Genomic DNA, 22,853 nt, shown 5'->3' on the forward strand with positions numbered 1-22,853 from the left:
CTATCATCATTCAACACTTCTGACCTGTACTGTTTATCCCACTTTTTCACCTTGCTGAAGGGTAGTTTCAATGCCTATTGGTGGGCACAAGATCTGGAGAACCTCCTTAGACATTGCACTGTACTTGGCCATGCTACATATCCCACTTTTCATCCATTATTAAATTATATCTGCTCCAGTGTGGCCGACTCTTGAGACTCAGTGGAATAAATGCATGTCCTGGATTCATATGGACCCAGGAGGTGCCTGTCAGAAGTCCTACCAGTACCCCTTCCACGAGGCCAAGGAGTACAGTGACTAGTTGCCACAGAATATTTTCTTTATTTTACTTAATAGGAATAAAAACACATGGACACAAAAATCGCCAAAAGTAAAAGGAAATATAAGGAAAGAAAGAGACTGGCATACCAACTGCAGGAAAGCTGCGCCCAGCTGTACTTCAAGGACTCGGCCATATTTGGAACAGCAGGTACTTCATCCACTTCCTCTTCATTGAGTGAAGAAGACAAATTAAGTAAGTATTTGTCTTTAGTCCATCCTTGCATGTAAACGCAAAAGTCGTCCCAACTCTGAAATTCTTTACCAATTAACGGCATTTTTAATGTCGCTTCACAATCCTGTGGGGAAACAAAGCATATTGGCCTTTGTCTTTAGTGATGACATGGTGAGTTAATGTAAAGATTAAGCATTCAATCCACTGTTACCAGTGTTTTTCCCATACAAAAACAAAGAAAAAAAAAAGAAAAAAAAGAAACCCTTAGTTATCTTGCAATGTTCTGCAGCAATATGCCATCGCATGCTTCACTTCTCTGCTGAAAAGGCCTTTGGTTAACTTTACACAGATCACTAGACAAATCTGGTAGATAAAACTGGGACATATACGATTTGGGTGTGCTTCATTAGATCAACAATAAAAAAGGTAGACAGTGTATAAGTCAACACCAAATGGTCGACAGGGACAAAAAATTGTCAGGTACAAAAGGTCTACACACAAAATGTTGACATTGATTTAGGTCGGCAGGGTCAAAAGGTCCATATGGGTATGGTTGACTTTTTTTTTGTAACCCCAATCATTACCCTAACCCTCCCCTTGGTGCCCAACCATAACCATCCCTACTAGTGCCTATACGCAACCCTCTGGTAAGTGTCTAACCCTAAAAAAACAAGCAAATAAAACCCCCATATGCCGACCACTTGTGTGTCAACAATTCCCATGTTGACACTGGTACATGTCGGCATAAAACCAATGTTGTCCATGTCGACCTATTGACTGTTGACCATCTGTTGTCGATCTATTGCTTGTCAAGCTTTTATCCAGAACCCAACAGTTTAACTAAGCGTCCCAAAACACACAAACTTTAGATAATGGTAACTTTCAATGTAAAGTCATCACTCTCAACCGACAGAATGGCATAAGGCTGGGTACATACGTAAAGATTTTCTGTCCAACCATCCAACTAGTTGATTGGTTGGGATGAAAATCTGGTAACGTATGGGAGTAACTGAGGATCAGCACTTTGCTCCTAAATGCCAGAAAACAGATGAAAATGGTCGTCAGACAAGTTTGTTAAATGTTTGATCTAAACAATTTGTTCAAACAACAGTTTTTGTCCATTTTCTGGCATTTGGGAGCAAATTGCTGATTGTCATTTGCTTTCATACCTTACCAGGTTTTCATTCCAACCAATCAACTAGTTGGATGGTTGGACAGAAAATCTGTGTGTGTGTACTAAGTTACCCATGAAACATGCCAAGAGTAACGCTCTATTGCAGGATTAGAAATAAATTCTATACTTGGGGCACATTACTTCTATTACAGTCAGAGAGAGATTGTGTGCCTTCCATATTTATGGCCTTGATCTGGTAACCAATGTTGTCCTAGCAGAGATTAATAGCAAGGGACTTGTACTGACATCATGGCAATGATCAATATTACCATGCATGCACCTCTCCTTCTTCCAGGATCAGCACTGCGGAAGGTGGCTGTCCAAAAGCAAATGTCCTTTTTCCATATTTGGCTTGATACAGAAGACCCCTCAGCTGCTTATTACCATGCTTGTTTAAAAACATTCAAGAGATTGGTGACCGTATAAGGTAAAGGTTTTGGAGTTGATATGTTAAAATATTGAGCCTAGAGTTTACCCCAGGACATTAGAATGCAATGGGTAAGACCCCTTACCGGACTCCAAACTCCATAACCGTAATAAACACCAACCTTATTTTAAATCAATAAGCAGTTTTTACAATGGGAAGATTAAAAATACACCATGTCTATGTGGAATTCCAGTTTTACTTTTGTCAGGTAAATGATTAAACATGAACTAAAAAGAAAGCCATATAAAATAAACCATACAAGAGTTACATGTCATGGCAAAATAGAAAACTATATACTTTTAAATGGAGTTAAGAATGTTTTGCATTGTCTATACTGTATTTGTCAAAATAGTTTTTAAACCCATAATCTACTCATCAGCGCAACACTTTCCCGTCAATATTTAGAAATGTTTATGGCTAGAGTGTGTCTGTAACACGCATGCAATAGATACATCTTTTGAGGTTAAGATGGAGGGGAAAACCTATGATAACTGGCATACTTTCTAAGGTTAGGGGAAAGGTGGGGATCAGAGCAGCCTGTGTGGTTTATAAAAAAAATAAAAAATAAAAGACTTTTGTATTGATTGCACAACTTCTCTGGCTCCTTAAAGGTTCCAGGTGGCTCCTAGATGATCATGAATTTCAGATTTTATTCCAACCCCTTAACTTGGTAGAAAGAGTAAATCATTAATTCTAGGTCTGTCCTTCTAAGGAATAGAGTCTATGAGCCCTATTCAATTTGAGCGGACCCGCAATACTTTTCCACCTCCCAGACTTTTTGCCTACATCGTGTGTTTTGTAGGCGGAAAAGTATTGCGCACGTGCCCGCGTATCCCCATATTCAATTTGAAAGTACGCGAAAATGGGACCCAGCGAAACTTAAACAAGCGGAAAGTACTGTCAGATTTGGGGAAATCATCCTGACGCCCCCCCAAATGATGCTCTGGCATGGGAGTTAGCTATGGTACCCCCGATCTTACTTGCTGAAGGTATTTGGTGTTTTTAAACGGGTTCAATAGCTGCTAAATAGCGTTTTTGTATAAGTGGTGCAGAATAGTATTCAGGAGGGGTTTTTTGCAAAAAATAACTTATCCCAGCAAATTTGGGGCACTTGAAAATGGGGGTCAGCAAGTTGCTCAAGTTAAGTTGAAAAAAATCGTGAAATATCCACCTGCCGCAAGCCCCTGCAATGAAAGAGACACTTGGGGCATACTTGGGGACCCCCCCAGAGTCAAGTTCGCTAGTTTTTAACTTTGTCCCCCAACATTTTTTTTTCGCCCCCAAATTCAAAGTGATTTTTTGACACAGTTTACCTTTGGGGGACTGCCTGAAGGCTGCACAGGGGTTCCTGCAACGTTGCACTCCAAAACCCCAATTCTGCACTTTTTTCCACCTGCTATTCATAGGCAAAACTTTTCTGCCTATTACATTGCATTGATTTTCCGCCTAGGCGAAAAGTCTTCCAAATTGAATACGGAGTAAAGTCAAAATAGGCGAAAAAGAAGTCATTGGCGAAAAGTTTCCGGCGAAAACGGCTTTTCGCCTCAAATTGAATACGGGCCTATGGGGTAAATTTGGATATGGAGATGGATATTTTTGTAGGAGAAACCAGAATATAAATACTCAACTGAGAGTTCTGATAGCAATCTTATCATATAATGTACGCAGAGTGCAAGAAATACCTTATTCAAATCACCAGCAGCAACAACCTCTTCACCAGCACTGTCTTGGGCCTCGCCAGTCTTCACACATGAAGCGTCTAAGTCATAGGTAGAAGTGCTTTGGTCCGTCGTGCAAGTGTTACTGGATTCTGACGGCTCTTGACCATGGCCTTGCTCCTCAACCAGTACGGCATGTAGACACTGGCTCAAAGAGGACAATGATCCCAGGTGTGCTCTTAATTCTTGATGCTTCAATTTTACATAATTATAAATAGAGTTCTCCACATCGTTTGTTCTACTATCCTTCCCGGACCATAAATTCCAAAATGGATGCAAGGTGTCAAAATAGTATTGGAAAATTTCAACCGGACATGCAGCCTTTAATTCATGAAGGTACTGTGTATACATGTCAGTTGATGACGCTTTAGCAAGACAGACCAGTAACTCTTTGATTTGGGACTGTTCCATCTGACTCAAGAATGAAATTTTACAATGCATAAATTCCAACACAAATGGTAAGCACAGCTTTATCGTGGCATTGGGAAGCAGCACCTGCATATCCAAAGGATTCTTAATGTCTGGGCTCAGGGTCAAATGCTTTACTTGCTTGTCCAAATTAGGGTGAACTTGCAAAACAGAAAGCATAAGAAACCGCAATGTCTCAGTGGAGTTTTTTCTTGCAAAACACTGGGCACAAACTTTCCAACTAAAATTCTCATCTTGGCAAAGCACAGAGTACAAATCAAATTCTTGATTAAGGCCCGGATAGAAAGCAACAAATATGTGTTCTGGAAAATTGTGAAGTAAGGTCTGCATGGCAGACGTCATCAAAAATATATTTTTCACTGTAAACTTATCGTCTATGTAAAGGAGTTTCAATTTTACACCAGGATCAGTATTAAAAAGAGATTCCACTTCATCCAAAAACTGTGACTCCCTGCCGAATGGGAAGTGTAAACGAAGGAGCTTAGTCAGATCTGTTCTATCCATGAATTTGTCAGACACATCAGGTGACACCTTGGTCGGGACATCCACATAGGGCTCTGGGTTTCTTGTAAAACGAGATGGAAGGTCGATCTCTGAATCGTGGCTGTGATTGAGGTCAGCCTTTGTGATTATGAGTTTGTCCATTTCTGGGCCCAGTCGCAGCTGGATTGTAGCTGGACAACGCTTCCTGTTAAATAATTAAAAAATATATATATTTTACACACACACACACACAATATAAAAGGAATTACAGGAAATTGTCTTGAAACTTTCACAGTCAGTAGCCAGTTAATTAATAAACATACCCTTTTTTTTGGACAGATATTTCCAAATCTACACTGCTACCTAGACGGATCCCCCTATCCATGAATTGGAAGTTTTTGAGCAGCTACCATGAAAACGAACAAAACTGATCCAACTTGTGGGAATGTCGTGGGCGAGTGTGTTTGATTCTGGCATCTGGACGAAGTTAGGGCGTTTTGTACCCAGCTTAGGGTGGGTGTAAGACCTGATACTAATGATGGCTGCAAGCAGAAAAACAGTGGCCGGCGCGGCATTACACATGAAGACGGACAGATACTCAGCATAGATGAGCGGACAAAAAGAAGAAGAAAAGAATGTCCTCTTTGTTGGCGCACTGAGAATAAATATAAAATATACCTTTTAATTCATTGAAATAAAATAAATATAAACCTCTTACGTGAAATATGAAGAAGTATGAATATCAAAAAGAAATAAAACAATATTAAATAAGTGTGTGTGTCATTATTATCCCTAGAATACTAAAGGTATAGTTAACCTAAATTTCCGTTGTTTATATACCTTGAATTAGGATCCTGATAAGAAAACAGGCAGACATTTCAGCCTGTATGAAGTAATGTATCCAATAGGTCGTAACTTGTAACTGTCTTATTACAAGAAAGTATCCACTCTATAATGTTTCTTTAATAATTAGACATTGTTACAATTTCAGCAATCCCAAATGAAATTGTGCAGCCATATCTTTGGCCAATAGGTGTCACTGTTGTGTAAATAGTAATATACTGAGATAGCACTGATTATTATGGAAATATAGTAAGGTTGTAAGTGTACACTAAGATGGAATTATGATCCAATACGGATTCAACCAGTAATAACGCTGTTGGTATACACCTTATATTGGTTATATCAAGCTCAATTAATAAACTAACAACACATAGAGAGCTGATAATTAAATCTGCTGAAGGTAGGAGTAAAGAGTTACTCTGAAAATCACAGTAATTGCTGGAAATATAGTTAGCATGTGATGCGTTCAAATATACTCTTACTGCTCAACCCACTGCAATTTGGATGCATTGAGCATAAATCAATTGAAATAGCGCATCCTTGCCACCCAAATACATATATCCAATAAGGTCATAATTAGCATGTATATGGCATCTGTTTAAGTCATATATTAGTGACCTATAAGCACTGCTAGTCTCAATTGGACATGTACATATATATGTATGTATGATATGCGCTGTTAGTTCTGAACCGTGTACAGCTCACAAAAAATACTGTGTTTAATTATGAACACCACAGAAATATCGCTGAGGTAGTTATGTGCCATAGACATGCACGCTACAGATTATATTAAGTATGTGCATATATACGTATTATGCACTGTTGGTTCGCAGCTAAATACACTGTTGAAGAAAGCACTGGATTTAAATGCTTGGAATGTAAGGTCCTTAAAGCGACATGAATGAATTTAACAGTTGAATTCCTGCTGGTTTTGTTCCAATAGTGACATATAACATGCGTATCCTGGTGGATATCTATATCTATATGTTCAGTGCTATTTGTTTTAGGCAGTGCATACAATTGAAGAACGTGCTTGTTTATTTCACATACAACATACACAGTGCACTTCCCATTAACTGTATATATTATTGTATATCCAGCACTTTTTGTTCTAAATGTTGCACATTATGAAAATACGCTGCATCTCAATTTGGACAGCTTGATGATAAAGTGCAAATTATCTAAATATAAATCATTTGTTGCTAATATGTACACAGCCTATTGCTTTGGACATAAATACATATGTCTGTTTAAACACTGTCAGCTCTAAAACGGAGCGTTACTAGTCAATGCACTATGAATTGATGTTTAAATTGAATAGTTAGCTCTCTGACAAGTGCAGCTGGTATACTGATTAAACTGCTGCCAGCATAAAAATACAGTGGAATCAATAGTTAAATTATTACTAACGTCCACATCATATTCAAATGTGTGGATCAAAGGTTTTAATGACCAAACAACATTGTGACACCACGAGGATAGGTATAACAATCAAATAGCTAATTTGCTCTGGGAGACACACATCAGAGTAGTTAAAACTACTCCTACGCGGACGTACGTTTCACATCTACAAGTTTTTTCAAGGCAACCCGAGTGTGCCGTGAGGTGAATAAATATTGATGCCAACGAGCCAATAGGAAGGGTCCAATACAATCACGTTCCCAATGGCCAATAAGAGGTTCCCAGGAGGCAAACCAATTGAAAACTCATGTTTGTACCACATGTCCTGTTGCAGCCAATCACGCTGTATCAACAGGAACAAGTGGTAAATGAAGAGATGAAATTATTATGAATGAAACTTACTACTACAGACGGAGCTCATCAAAATTCATATTAAATGCCTTATATCGAAACCGATAGTTCTCCTGTCTATGGAGTCTGTTATTGAGCAAAAAGTATACATAGAAACCTGATTAATCATTATGTATAAATACATAAATTATCTTCTAGACAGCTGGTAGACACATCTGAAAAACGAAACCATATACATTAATTTTTTAACTTCATGTGTGCCACACTGTGTGTGAAAGTGAAAAATGTGACAAATGTGGAAATGAATGAATAATGTTAATTATATAAATAACATCAATTAAATGTGTGGGTATATAAAAAGATAAATAAAACTAAAATGTGCTGTAGGGATATGATTGTAAAAGTTCCTTATTCATAATGTGTGCAGATGAAATGTCATCTGCTTTTAGTGAATAGTGATGCTGGTGAATACTAATGTAAAAGATTAATGAATAATGAATAAAAAAGAAAATAAATGATACAATGAATAAAGATACTACTAATAAATAATAATAAAAAAGTGTTTATTTATTAACTCAGTGACAGTGATAATAAGAGCATGAAGATTAGGATCACCCTTCATAAGATTAAGGTTTGAAAAACCTAAATATGTGAAAAAAATGTGATACAAAAAAGAAAAAAAGAGAAAATAAAAAATAATAATGTGAATATCATGTGATGATTTGACCTACAGATACCATTAACACCGCATAAAAGGAAATTAATGTGATGAGGTCTAGTAATTTTTGACATCTAATAATTAAACCTGATGGAAAAATATTAATAACAATTAATGAATAGATAATCGTGAATAATTCACCAGATATTTGTAAAATAACTGGTGATTATGATTCTGTATGTAGAAACTTACAAATGTAAAATAATAAATAAATTCTATTTGATGTATCACAATTATGAGTACCACATAATAGGTTAGAAAGGAAATATATAAAAAATAATAAAAAAAATTATTCCAACAATTTATAAAAATGGTAGAAAACTGTTAAATTCATTAAGACCATTAGGGTGTAGGCTTTGCATCAAAAAGATCATCTTAGTCTCCAACTTCAAGAGTTCCTTATCAAGATCTCCACCTCTCACTCCAAGTTGGATCTGTTTCATACCAAAAGCACGAAGATCTTTTGGATTTCCCTCATGAAATCGCAGAAAATGATTAGCTACAGGGGTCAGAGTTTTTAAATTGTTTCTGTCGGATCTAGCATGTTTGATACGGTTAACATGCTCCAGTAATCTTATTTTAAGAGGTCTAATAGTTTTTCCAATATAGATTTTATTGCATGGACATTTTAAAAGATAAATGACACCTGCAGAGTTGCAATTTATGTAATTATTGATGTTCCATTTCCTGCCTGAGATGTCATAAAAAAATTTGGTCGGAGTCATATATTGACAGGCTTTGCAACTCTTACAGCTAAAGGAGCCTTTGGTAGGATATATCGGTCTCTTGTCAGATGTTAAATGACTTTGAACCAGGAGATCCTTAAGATTTTTGGATCGTCTCCAGCTTGTTTGGACCTTCTTTGGAAGTACTGTTGCTAGATCCTGATCTGTCATAAGAACCGGCCAGTGTTTCTGTAAAATGTTGTTGATGTCCTTCCATTTACTATTAAATGTTCCCATGTACCTCACTGGTTCTTCTTTTCTAATTTTAATTTTAGGAATCAATAAAGATTCCCTGTGTTGAAATTTAACCTTGTGACAAGCTCTCTTTATCAACCTCCTACTGTATCCTCTTTGAGTTAATCTTGTGCATAATTGCTCCTCTCTTTCCAGAAAAGTTTCATTCTCTGCACAATTTCTTTTAGTTCTCAATAGTTCTCCTTTTGGAATACCCCTCAAAGTTGCTGGTAAATGAGAACTATCGAAATGTAAGATGCTGTTGGTCGCCGTTGCTTTTCTAAAAATGTCCGTAATAATCTGTCCATCTTCCTTAATTTTGATAGTCAAATCCATAAAAATTGACTGTGGATTGACTCGCTTCTCCCGTGAGTTTTAAGTTCAAACTGTTGTTATTTAATATGCCAATAAATTCCTCCAAAAGTTTTTGTTCACCGTCCCAGAGGACCAGGATATCATCAATATATCTCAAATAAATCAAGATATGGTCCGTATACTTTTCATGATTCTCAGTAAAGACTTGTTCACGCTCCCACCACCCCAGGTAGAGGCCGGCATAGGTTGGCGCACAAGCGGTGCCCATTGCCGTGCCTCTAACCTGGAGATAGAATTGATCATCACATGTGAAATAATTTTTAGTTAATACAAATTCTAATAGTGAGAGTAAGAAGGTCTTGAGTTCTTGATTTCTACTCATATCCAGAAAATATTTGGCAGCTTCAATTCCTCTTCTATGATGTATGCTGGTGTACAAGCTTTCTACATCATAGGTGGCTATCCATGTTCCTGGAACTACAACTAGATCATGAAGTTTGGTTAACACGTCCATTGTATCCCTGACATAAGAAGGTAAGGTTAATAAATACTGTCTGAGATATTGATCAATGAAGGTACTAGCTTTCTCAGTCAGGCTCCCTTTTCCAGATACAATTGGACGACCAGGAGGTGTTTGATTATTTTTATGGATTTTGGGGAGAAGGTATAATGTTGGTACCTTCGGGTTGTCCACTCTGAGAAACTCAAAATCTTTTTTGGATATAATTCCATCTGTTAAAGCTTGAGATATTAAATTGTTATAACTCTTAAGAAAATCCTGAGTGGGATTAAAGTTAAGTTTTTTATAGCATTGGGTTTCGCTTAGTTGTCTCTTTAATTCATTGACATACATGGTTCTAGGCCACAAAACCGCATGAAGACGGACAGATACTCAGCACAGATGAGCGGACACTGGCAAGTTCTAGTAATTGGATATAGAGCATCGGTATTGCTATTTTGAGCATGACCGATACCATTTTACAGTGTTGTGAGACTGACGGTGTATAGATTTTCTCATACAGAGAGATTGTTACATATAAAATTATCATCTTTCCATTTGGTGTCCACTTTCCATAGCAACAAAAGCTGTCTGATGTTTGTTTGTTTGGTTTGAATTTGGTAATTATCCAATCAGATTGCAGCTATTGATTATGTGTGTATTAGTAGGTATTTTTATTGTATACCGATCATCGTATATAGCTCCCAATCAACTCTCTTCTGTTTGTAGAACACTGTTTACTTATCCTTCACCTAATGCTCCCACATTTGTTAAAATAAAGACAGTATTGCCTCAACAAAGATAAAACAAAAGCTGCAGTCAGGCCACATGTGATAACACTTTATTCCCCTTCCTTGCGCTGAATAGCTGACTGTACTGCGAGGCATACAAGAACAAACCCTCACCGACGTGTACATCCGCACAGGGGATGGTACAGGCAAAATACCCCTGTATAAAGGCTTGTTTCATTTGTCACACTATTAGTGTGGTTTAGTTTATGTCGCTCTAGACTGTGCATCTTTCTATTTCAATTCCAAAAAAAAAAAAAACATAGTTATGCTAGAAGAAGATGTAAATATAGATCTGTTACCATTTTGTTCTGATCTCCGTTATTACTAAACTGTAGCAAGTTCTAATTACTGATCACAATAATTGTTGCAATAGATCTGGAGGGCCGTCTACTTGTGAAGAAGCCTATTAAAATTATTGCCACTTTTCATTGTTTCTCATAATTCAGTACTTAGAGACACTCCAAAGATCCAAATACAAATATTATTCCCGCACAACATAACTCTATATAATGAATATAAACCCACTCCCTGTTCCGATTACCTAAAAGACAAACAATACCAGGTACCTGGTGTAACTGCTGCATCCAAGGTTCACCATACTGTACTTCAAAGACTGCATCCGGGTGGGACTCATATCTTCATTGCCGAGTGGCACAGAATTGCGAATGACAAAAATAATCTTTTGTTCTTCACACCAAAAGTTCAGAAAGGTCCAAAAGTCATCCCAACTGTAAAACTCCATTTGTTCCAACTCATTTTTCTTATCGTCACATGCCTAACAAATTCAAAGAACGGATTAAAATGCAATTAGACATATATAGTTACGCTACAAAGGCTTGAAACAATTATAGTCCATGTACAGTATGGTTTACACAATTGATATAAAGACTTTCTCCCAATAGGACTCAATGCACTTCACATTAGGAAAACAAACTCCACATAGATAGGTTGAAATTGAACCCATGAACCTAGCACTGTGACCACATGTAAAGTCTCCTTAAAGTAAAAAAATAAAATAAAATAATGCCCACATGCTGAGTGCCATTAGAGTGCTAGTTGCTAGGTTGACAACTTGTATTTTGGACCGGTTCTTTAGCTTTTGTAGCCACCATATACACTCATTCCACGGTCTCTCTCCAGCTCATTGTATTTTCCAGACTCCACCTGTGTCTCTCTGGCCTCATGCTCCCCCTCTCTTGTGCTTCTCAGGTCCCATCAGCCCCATCCATCAATGGTCTCTCTGGCATCATGCCCCCTTACTTTATCTCTACGAACCCATTGCCACACCAGCCCCGATGTCTCTCCATCCACAAAACTCTCCCGTGCCTTTCCTCCATCATATCACGGCCCCGTGTCTCTCCAGCCTCATGTCATGCCACCCAGTGTCTCTGTCCTCATGCCCCCCTCCACCGTGTTTCTCCAGCCTCATATTACTTATGCTCTGGTAGCCAATGTTTGTATGTTTACCCCCCATTTACGGTGCTGTAGACACATTGTTGCGTTTTACAAATAAATAATAATACATTACAGACACACCACATCTAGGAATTGTCTTTGTTACATTTATAATTTGCAAATTAATTGAGTTTCCCATGTCACATTCTGTTCAGCAGTTCTTGTTTGGTGAATCCAAATTATAAATGTAACAAAGATAATTCCTACATTAGGATCTTTGAATCATACCTCAACAGAAGCACTTGTAGAAGAGTCAGGCACAGGCGGAGAATCCACATCAAGTAAAGAATCTGGCACGCTCTTTAATTCATAGGTATCACGCAGAATGACACGCAGGCACTGATAGAGAGAGGGTAAAATACCCGTTTTTGAGGAAAGCGTGTAATGCAGAGATGCAACATAGGCATAGATTGATTTGTCTGTTCTTAACCTTCTGCTGTCCTTTGTGCACCACACTTTTCTGCTTGGATGCCATGTATCAACGTAGTACTGGAAAAATTCTGCAGGACATGCTGCCTTCAGGTCATTGAGGTGACGATTGTACACTTTTAGGGAGCGTGCATGAAACAGGCTTTGTAAAATAGACTTAATTTGAGCCTGGGTAGCAGATTGTAGATGAGCAGTTTTCTGTTCCAAAACTTTCACAATGAGCAACATGCAATGCTTCACTGACGTGTTTGGTAACAGCATACTCAAGTCCAGAGAATCGGTGATCTCTGGATGTATTATAATGGATTTAATCTGCGCTTTCATTTTTGGTATACTCTGTAGAACAGATACAATAAGGAACCTTAGTGTATCTTGGTTATTTGTTTTTGATATGCAACTAGCACATATCTTCCAACCAGATTCATTTTCACAGGAAACGCTGTACAGATTCAGCCCAGGGCCAACATTGCTTAGGAGATCTACATAAAGATTCTCAGGGGACTTCTGCGCCAGTTGCTGCATAGAGGAGGACATAATAAAAATATTCTTCACCAATACACTGTCTTCCACAAACACCAGCTTTATTTTGGCATTTGGGTCATAAACAAAGAAACTATCCAGCTCCACTAAGACCCGCGTGTGATCTTTGAGAAGGTTTGAGGCAATCTTTAAAAGCCTCGACAAATCGTTGCGATCCAAGAATTTTCTCGATATGTCGTTGGAGACTTGGGCAATTCCTGCAAGACTTAGAGATCTGACTTTCTTTGTCTCTGGTTGGAGAGCCATGTTTGGTAAATCGCACAACTCCAAGCAATTTGTTTTTTCTTTCTGTACTTTTCTCCCTAGATGAATAAACACACATCAGATGTTATACACACAGTACTGGTAAAAAAATATTTAAATATGAAGAATTACCTCTCTCTTTAAGTTAACTAAAACATTTGAAATTATTTCTAAAATACTATTTTTTGAACGATTATTGTTAACGATATCGTTTATCGTTCAATCGTAGTAAAAATCATTCACTTCCTGAGTTAAAACGATGAACGATTATCGTTCATGCGCGTTCACGTTTGTAGTTCAGTCAGGCTGACCAACTGAACGATTTTCATTAAGGGAATATGCAATAATCGTTTGTAGTTCAAAAAAATCGTTCATTACACGTTAAAAAATCTGACAGATAATCTGACAGAAAATCGTTGGTAACAAAATCGTTGTGTGTGTATGCAGCTTTACACTTGTTGGTATAGGATAAATGCCGCTCTTACATTTACAATATTATCTTCAAGTTCCCACCGTATGACTGCCAGCATATAGGTGAAACACTACGCTTCTCTTAAATCATTAGCCAATTTTTGCAGCATTATTTCTACAGAGAAAGGGCAGATGTAATTATCAAAAGAGTAGATTTTATTTGTATGACATTGCACAATGTTTTAATTATTTGTTCCAAATACTTATGAATCAAAAAAACACATTAAAAAAAACAATAATAGTCCTGCGTGTGGGAAAAATTGTGGTGCAGCGCTCACCACCGGTGAATAGATGCCATGCACACGGCATATATTCACAGAGAGGGGATAGCTTGGGGGCAGCCCAGCATGTCCGTAAGTGCTGGAAAGTCCCCTAAGAAGGATGAAAAGGGGGCGTGTCTTAAAGTCATCTCCATTTCTCATGGACACGCCCCCTTTCTAAGGTCTGACACCCTGTCCTGCACCGGACCTACAGTGAATACTATGTCAATAATAACAATACTATCAACTCAACCTCCCAAACCTGTTGCACAACCAGATGTTACCAACACTTTCATACATTCAACATTTCCCACCTTGCCTCATCACCCCTCTATCCCTGCTTCAGTTCACTTAAACATCACAGCAGGTCTGATCTTCTGCTCTAGTCGCTCCACATCCGCGGCACCACTTTGCAAATCATGACACAGGTTCCCCGAATAGACCTGAATCCAATACAAATTACTCACCCATAACACCATCCAGCTCCCTTCATACATATCAAATGTCATCTCAAAATTCTTTCACCCTCTGACATCTGATTCTGACATGCACATTGCCTCTGGTAATCTCCTCTCACAAGACTTCTGAGTGGCTATGGCCTTATGGAGCCCTGTGTCATGCCCCACAAAACTCTCCCACAGCCTCCATATTTTTATATCGAAAGTATTTATTAATATTTTGAAATACATCAACTGCAATTTGTAATGGAAGAGGGCCCAGAGCAGCCTCCTTATCTGCTTAACAGGAATCGCCCCAAGCGGGTCTGCATAGAGCTGCAGGAATCCTTCCATCCTGAAATACTCTCCAGTGGAACAATATTACCCCAAGCGGGACTGCACAGAGCGGCAGGAATCCTACCATCCTGAAATACTCTCCTGTGGAACAATATTACCCCAAGCGGGACTGCACAGAGCGGCAGGAATCCTTCCATCCTGAAATACTCTCCCGTGGAACAATATTACCCCAAGCGGGACTGCACAGAGCGGCAGGAATCTTTCCATCCTGAAATACTCTCCTGTGGAACAATATTACCCCAAGCGGGTCTGCACAGAGCTGCAGGAATCCTTCCATCCTGAAATACTCTCCAGTGGAACAATATTACCCGAAGCGGGACTGCACAGAGCTGCAGGAATTATTCCATCTCTACAAAAACTTGCATTGGACGGTACGGACACTTATTCTCGGACACGGTAACTTACCATTTTCCACTCCTATCTGCAGGTCAGGCTTGATTTTTTTAACCAGTGACTCTTCATATGCATACATTTTTTGGTACTGGGACGTTATCACATATACATTTTTCCAACAACAATTAATCTTGTTTCCCTTTCATCAGTATGCTTACAGTATTTTATTGAAATGTTAGTTCTATGAATTGTGAATAAATTTAGTCATGGGGCCCGTTTGTAAAGTTAGAAGGAAATGCCAAACACGAAGATACTTCTAGAAATCACGAGCAGGAATACTGTATTGAGATTGCAACTGTGCAAACGACTTGACACCAGTACTTTCTAGTAGGTTAATACTTACTCAGACTCAGATCTAACCAGGAAGATAAGGAAATGTCTGGGACCAGTTTAGCCACAGCTTTCAAAGATAAATGAGCTGAGGGCAACCCAAAAACACCAGTAAGTTGTATCTGGTATCAGCCTATGTCCGGGATCTAGTCAAAGGAGGCCCTCTAAGGGCAGGGGATCGGACCGAAAATGCTCAACGTCCACCCTGGGTTTAGGAGATGTAGTGGTAAACCAATCAGAAAGCTGTGCCAACAAACTTGCAAGTTTATAAAATTCTAATTTGGGTGCAGCGATTCCCACTCTTATCTTAAATCTAAACAGGCGGACACAAGAGATTCTGGAACGCTGTCCCTTCCATAAAAGAAAGAGGTGGTCACAATATTGATTAATAAATGGATGCAGATATAGATATAGATATATATATATATATATATATAATGGCCTGAAAGAAATATAATAATTTCGGGAGGAGGATCATCTTTACAGCAGCCAGCCTACCAAGCCATGATATCTCATAATTGGTCCACTATTTAGTTAGGGTTTTAAATTGCTGTAAAAGGATAGAGTAGTTACAATCAATGGTGATATCTAGATCTACCGGAATCCTGACAAACAAATACCCAATCGAGGAGGTCTGCCAGTTATACAAGTACTTAGATTTAAGAGAGAGAAGCTAGTTCTGGTCAAATCAGCTTTCATAATTTTAAATTTGAGCTGATGGAAATGCTACTAACACTAATGCACCCCTCACAACTGTCCCAATCTCCACTCTGAGACACACTCACTCAGCTGTGTTACCTTACAAAATAACAACAGCGCAAAATGTATTTTGACCCCAGAATTGTTTTCTGTAGAATCTTCCGTGAATCTCTAAAGCAGCTGTGAAACTCTTGCCTAAATGCAGTCCTGGGGAAGAAGGGGCTAAAGTTACACCACAGCCTTGTATGCAATGACAAGACTGCGGCAGTAGATTACACCTCCCAGCATCAATTGCAACTTTGCAAATATCACAGCAGTGCGTGAAACCCTTATTTCAACAAAGTGAGAGGCCTTTACACTACCAAAGTTTTCTTTAGCAAAAAACTTGTATGATGCGATTGGTTGGTAATAATACTACTTGTTACATTATTGCTTTTAATCAAATTAGTGAACAAAAATATTTAAAGAGCAGGAAATTCTTTATCAAGGAACCTGCTACAATATCACCAATGAGATGAAGATCTGGTCTGCACATTGCTACAGGAGCTGGAATGTTATAAAGGCTACCACACATCTTCAGCAGTTTGTACAACATATTTAGGTACAGAAATAGCTGCTTAAAATTAAATAATCATGTAGCAAAAAAAAAAAAAAAAGGCACAATAAGGTTATAGGTCATACCGGCTAGGTTATTTCTCCATTTCCACTTCAATCTCTCTGAATTATAATTCTCTGATAATTTATTTTATTCTGCGGTACATTGTGTCATCCTAGATCTCACATCACTATTGTGCCTGTATTTACAATATGTTTTCCAGACACAACATAGGAAGTCAGTGGGAAAATGAAGGAGCCACATTATGTACAACCTCATGGGGAGTTTTTAAACACTACGGCCTAAAATGTAATAGCTGGTGATAACGCTGGCAACGGTGCAATTCTGGCAAGATAGCAATTCGATTTAAAGCATACTTCCCCACATTTGGGAGATGAGGACCTTGTTTCAGCACCTATGGCGCACTAAGAAGTAGCAAAGGTGCGTCTTTCGTATCACGGTGGTGGCATGGCTGCACGCCACACCCTTCTTCCACATCACGCTGAGAGTGGACCAAGCACTTTCAAAGCCACCCCCAGCAGCTCTCTCTATACTATTTAGATGCTGCAGCATTCATTAATCGCTACTCTTATGTAGAGCAGTGGTAAGAAGAGTTACCTCCCAACCTTTAGCCACCGTGGCAAGGGGTGACGGTGGGACAGTCCCACCAAAATCAGGATGGTTGGTAGATATGTTTAAAGTGGAAATGAGTTGTAAGGCGAAACCAACCTGATTTGGCATTAAAACTAATCTCCGCTTTAAATCTAGCGGCTATCTGGCCAGCTCCTGCACATCGCTGGCTACTACATTTGGTCCTACATGTCTATATCTATCTAGAATGGACTCATGTAAATTGTAAAGGTTGCCAGGGAGTATTAAAGGAGAAATAGATCTGTGTATTTTGTTTTATGATCATCACTTCATAAATACCTTTTGACTGTGCTTCTGTGAACCGCAGTAGCAGTTTTGGCTTGGTACCTCTTTAGAATGCAGTAGTGGTGGAGGAAGAGCACCCTGCAGTTACATCACAACTGTGTGCAATGATTGTGGCCGTTAGTTACACCTCACATTACCCATTGCAACTTTGCAAGCATTACAGCAGCAGTTAACAGAAGATGTCTCTCCCCCGTGACATCATCACCAAGCTGCTAGTGCTTAGATCCTGAGAAGTAACACCTGTAGGGAAGGAAACACAAAATTAAATTGTAAAAGGGTGACTCACACAGTCGCAAAGCTGCATTGCATTGTGCTACCCATAGCAGCCATAACAAGCATACTCCACAGAAGCAAATAGGTATATTTGGGTCTGATAAACTAATTAGAATCTACTTCTAACTTGTAAACTTTAAACAGAATAATTAACAAAAACAGAATCACCCGTTGTATTAGATGTGTTTTTACACAGCGCCATCTTAAAAGTATTTAATAGACTGTCTTGGGGTGGAAGATTTGTTACCATTTAGCACATGACAGAAGAGATAAATGCAAGAATCTTGCCTGTAATTACCATAGTTCCTAACCAATAGCCTCTGTTCTGAGCTTTCCATAGTTTACATAACAACTTTGTACTTTACTAAATAACCTTTGTGGCGAGGGGTAAAAACATGTCAGTAATGTATTAATATGTTGAATATAAGGAGTAATCTTGCCTCTCTGAAGGCACAAACATTTCTTGAAATTTCTATATTTGTATTCATCAAATTGTTAAAACAAATTGTGGTCCTTCTCTACAGATGCCAACATTGTTGACAATCGGTCTGATTCAGAGATGCACTCTAATGCCATCGCGACTGCGTCTTTGTACGCAGTGGTTGTTCGTAATTATGCAAATGTTGCAGCCGATTGTGCACAAAGACGCAGTTCATAGGACACACATCTATCGATAATCGACCGCCTGAGTAGCCCTATTGGCCACACAGAATGGCTGATGGAACTAAAATGCCGGAGCCATCTTGACTGCATACAGGATCGCAGTTGCAAGCTGCCCCAAATCGTTCGCAACACACCTGCGTTTGAGTCACTAGTCCTTCCCCACCCGTTGCTGCCCAAAATACGGTCCCTGACTGTTAATCATTTTGCAAATAAATCCTCTCTGTGACTGCCATCGCAAGACCACCGGGAGGCATGTGTAGTACTACAACATCGGCCATTTGTAAAAACATCGGAATACCGTCCATCTCTGAATAAGGCCCAGAATCACTTTCAAGCACCTAGAGCAACCGACTGTTGCCCTTGTAAATATATGAATACTTAGACTGGATGAATTAAGGGATTGGTGCACTATAACTAAACCTACAGTCATAAGTCTTTGAAAAAAAGTGTCTAGATCTATTGCCATTCAAGTATATACAGCTCTTAGGACATACATTCTATGTAGAAAATTTCCCGAATTACAGACATTAATTAGCTTGTGCAGTCTTGCTGCATTTGAACACTTAGCTGAGAAAATATGCCTTCCTATTACCAACTCAATCATTATAGCTGACTTCTATTGAAAACAATAAACTGCTCTCCAGTCCCTAAATAATAGAATACACTTTCTATGCAGCACTGCTTCTCCAAAATGTAAAAAGCGAGTGGGTGGTTCTTGGGGACCTAAATCTGAAAAGGCCTGACCACCAAGAACTACAAATTCTAAGCCAAAATCAAATGCCCTATTTCGCAGAGCCTGGATATCACCTTCCCTGGGTTATTTCCAGTGTTCCCATTTTAATGTTAAAATGTCCTGTCTAAATTTGCACTAAAAATGGAATGGTTCATACACAACCTGAAAACCAACAAATCTAAGGGGGCGTTCAATTCCACAGACATCGGCTCACCAATTCTTTCAGAGATGCCTTATGGCAGGGATGGGGAACCTTTTTCCTGCCGTGGGCCATTTTCATATACTGTATATAACATTATTTGCGGGCCCGGTGCAGATCGCGCCCCCTCCGTGTGATGTCAGACGGGTGCGGGGCCACAATCGCCGGTGATTACAGCAATGCCTGGAGCATCCTGAGGATGCTCCGGGGAGCTGTAAGGGCAGCTGTGTGACTGTCTGAAGTGTCCTATGGACGCTCCAGGTGGCACTGCTGTATAGATTGTGGCTGCAAGGTGCCATTCTAGGCACCCTGCTAGCCAAATGAGGCTAGCAGAGAAAAGCTCAGAGGGCCAGACAGAATGATACCGGGGGCCTTATATGGCCCCCGCGCCTGAGGTTCTCCATCCCTGCCTTATGGAATCAATAGAACTTATCGCATTCTCTACCAAAGCTCCTTGCAATAGAAACATTGAGCAGCGAAAGACAATTTTCTTTAAAACACTTCAAATCCTATAACTCTGGAATGCCATTAGTAATTTATCATGCACCTGCTAACACCAGTAATACTACTACAATGCTCCCTGACAGCTATGCTACTGCCAGTGCATTCAATGAACATTTTGAGGGGTGTGTTAGTGGTGAGGCCTAACCTTTGCCCACTTTCTTACATCACGAGGATTACTCCATCTAAAGAACTACAAAACCATCAAAAAAAAAGACTGACGTAATCTGCTTTAAAAATAACAAATCTAGAAAGATAATGGAGCTTCAACACTCATCCCCCCCCCCCAAAAAAAAAAAATACAACTTTCTTTACATACAACAATTAATTAATTTTATTGCTTTTGAGAGATCTGTCAGGAAATGCACTTCTGACAAGCAGTTCTTGCTTTAAAATAATGATGTGCAACCAGATATTCTTCGGGGGCCTAAAATGGCGATCCACCAATCTCCAGTAGGGCTGCACACTGCTTTTAGTCTCAGTAACAAGTTAAAAAATTACATTTAATCAATGAAAGAGACAACTCCGAGTAATAACATATCATCAGGTCTTTAAACAGTTTTTAAAAACTATGATAAACAAATAAGACAAAACAGGAAGGAACGGGGGTCTCAGGTGAGGGGCTTGGTGGACCATTTGTTGCCCAACATTGCATTAAGCAGAGATCACCATTCAGCTAAATACATGGGAAATCAAACTTATGCAAAACAGAGCACGCTCAGTGTTAAGTATTGTGTGATTTCAACTAACATTTCTAATGCACTTTTATAGCATTAAAAAAAATAATCTGTATAGTTATTACTTTAATCTAATAAAATAAATGTTAAAAAGTTTTAAGAAAATAAATGTAATGTGGCATTATAGTTACAGCAATAAATAGGCATGATATGGTTTAGTAATGTAATAAGCATCACAAAGCAGCAAGTGTCAAAAAAAAAAGGGAAGTTTGTTACTTGGACTTCAATGTAGCACTAAGGTTATTATGACTGTGGGTAACACAAAGCCCCTCTTATGAGACATATAGAGACGTACACGAAGACGAGACCCATAAGATGATCATGGTACACTCACAGCAGCAGGAGCCGCTTGGGGTACAGAGGTCGCCGCCCGCACCAGAAATACAGGGCTCGGAGTCACGAGGTCACATCTCAAGATCGCTTCCCGGTGCATAGACAACTTTCCTATTCATCAGCTTCTTCCGGTGAGTGACGCTAACATTCTGCGACACCCGGAGCCTCTCACATCATCAAGACACTCTCAACAGTAGAGGGATCTGTTGCCAACTAGCGGCCAAGCTAGATGTTACGAAGCGATGGCATATGGAAACGTCATCAGATGGCGACAGCGTTTTAGTTTAATATTGTAAATCTCTGTTTAGAAAGTGTCTTCACACTAGTGTACAGAGAGGGCTTACAGGTGCCATTTAATGGAGGTTGCTATAATAAGGATTTTGGCAATACACGTTTTGTACAACCAGGATGATTGTTTTCAGAAATATTGTGGGCAAATTTATGCAAATTAAAAAACATGTTTTAAAAATGTGTTATCAAATATTTTGTATTTTGTATCTATCATTCGCCTAGGCTCCAACTACATAGGATGGAGATTGGACAGCATTCAAAATTATTAAATAGATGTTAAATATGAAAAAAATACGCCACAACAGTTCCTTCAAGGAGAAACAGTAAAATTACCTACTGCATAACTAGTACTAAAGTAATTATTTGAAGTGTTTTTTTGTTTGTTTGTTTGTTTGTTTGTTTGTTTTTTTAACAGTTTCAGCATAAACACCACAGAAACATTAGAAAGAAAAGCAGGAGAAGAAATAAAGACTGACCAGGCTTGCTTCAGAGCAAGGATCAGTAAACTTTACAAAAAAAAGAAAAAAAAATGACATAAATAAAAAATTATTTTTGCACTCTATTAATTCTGCACTGTTTTTCTAAAAGTCACTCGGGCTGGGTTGCATGTAAGTTGGCTGTAGTTGCACTCACTGCGTGCACGGAACTAAGGGCCTGATTCAGCATGGATTAGGATCGCAATTGCAACTGCGTACGCAGATCGGCCCGATGGTTGCGTACCGCGATCGGCCATCGCAGAGCGAGTGACAGGCCATGAGCGTTTGGGGCTGGTGACGGGAGAGCGGTCGGAGAAATGCAGGCGTGCCTGTCCATTGGAACACCGTTGCATGGGCATGCATAAATTAGCCACTGCGATTGCATACACAGCTTGAGTACCCACTGCGTGCGACGAGGCTTGCAATTTCTGAGACAGGTCAGACCTGCTGTAATTGTGCGTGAGGGGCCGATGTGTATATGAAGGACTGCGAGGTATTACGGAAGTGAGAAAGCAGTAGTGGGCGTCTCTTTGCTGGCTGAGAGGTGGCAGACATTAACATATTTTCGCAGCAGCATTGCATGCGATTACGCAGTTTGGATGCAGTTGCGATCCCTGCTGATTCAGACCCTAAATGTCGATATTCGTCCATATGCAAAGTTGTACACAACTGTGTAGTTGCAATTGTGGAAGTATCTTTATTAGAGCGCACTTGCACCAGCCCTATACCTGGTGCATGAGATCTGTCTACGTACAAGTCATCACACCCTCCACCACACCCAGCAATTTAAAAGATGAAAACCAATAATACCTGGCGATGCTTTAAAGCCCACACATTGGCGTTAGTTTGCAACCCCCAAGCACATGATTGATTGTGTTTTGTCTTGAAAATAACACAAGCT

At 39.2% G+C, this 22,853-nt stretch overlaps 1 protein-coding gene across 2 annotated transcripts in view; it reads right to left on the reverse strand.

Moving 5' to 3' along the window:
• Nucleotides 1–21,385, reverse strand: part of LOC148508469 (uncharacterized) — a 30,701-nt gene extending 9,316 nt beyond the window's left edge. The window contains exons 1-6 of one of the 2 annotated variants that reach the window (XM_088444578.1): nt 21,187–21,385; nt 17,741–17,986; nt 12,285–13,327; nt 11,168–11,376; nt 3,777–4,929; nt 409–617 (exon numbers count right to left, since the gene is read on the reverse strand). In XM_088444578.1, coding sequence (XP_088300704.1) covers nt 409–617; nt 3,777–4,929; nt 11,168–11,376; nt 12,285–13,271 — 2,558 coding nt within the window. In that variant the 5' untranslated portion in view covers nt 13,272–13,327; nt 17,741–17,986; nt 21,187–21,385. Of the gene's footprint in view, nt 1–408; nt 618–3,776; nt 4,930–11,167; nt 11,377–12,284; nt 13,328–17,740; nt 17,987–21,147 lie in introns of both variants that reach the window. The other variant, XM_088444579.1, reaches the window with a different exon arrangement.
• Between the last annotated feature and the right edge of the window lie 1,468 nt (nt 21,386–22,853).

This window comes from Taudactylus pleione, unplaced genomic scaffold (genome assembly GCF_031769625.1).
Source record: "Taudactylus pleione unplaced genomic scaffold, aTauple2 ptg000366l, whole genome shotgun sequence".
Lineage (NCBI taxonomy): Eukaryota > Metazoa > Chordata > Amphibia > Anura > Myobatrachidae > Taudactylus > Taudactylus pleione.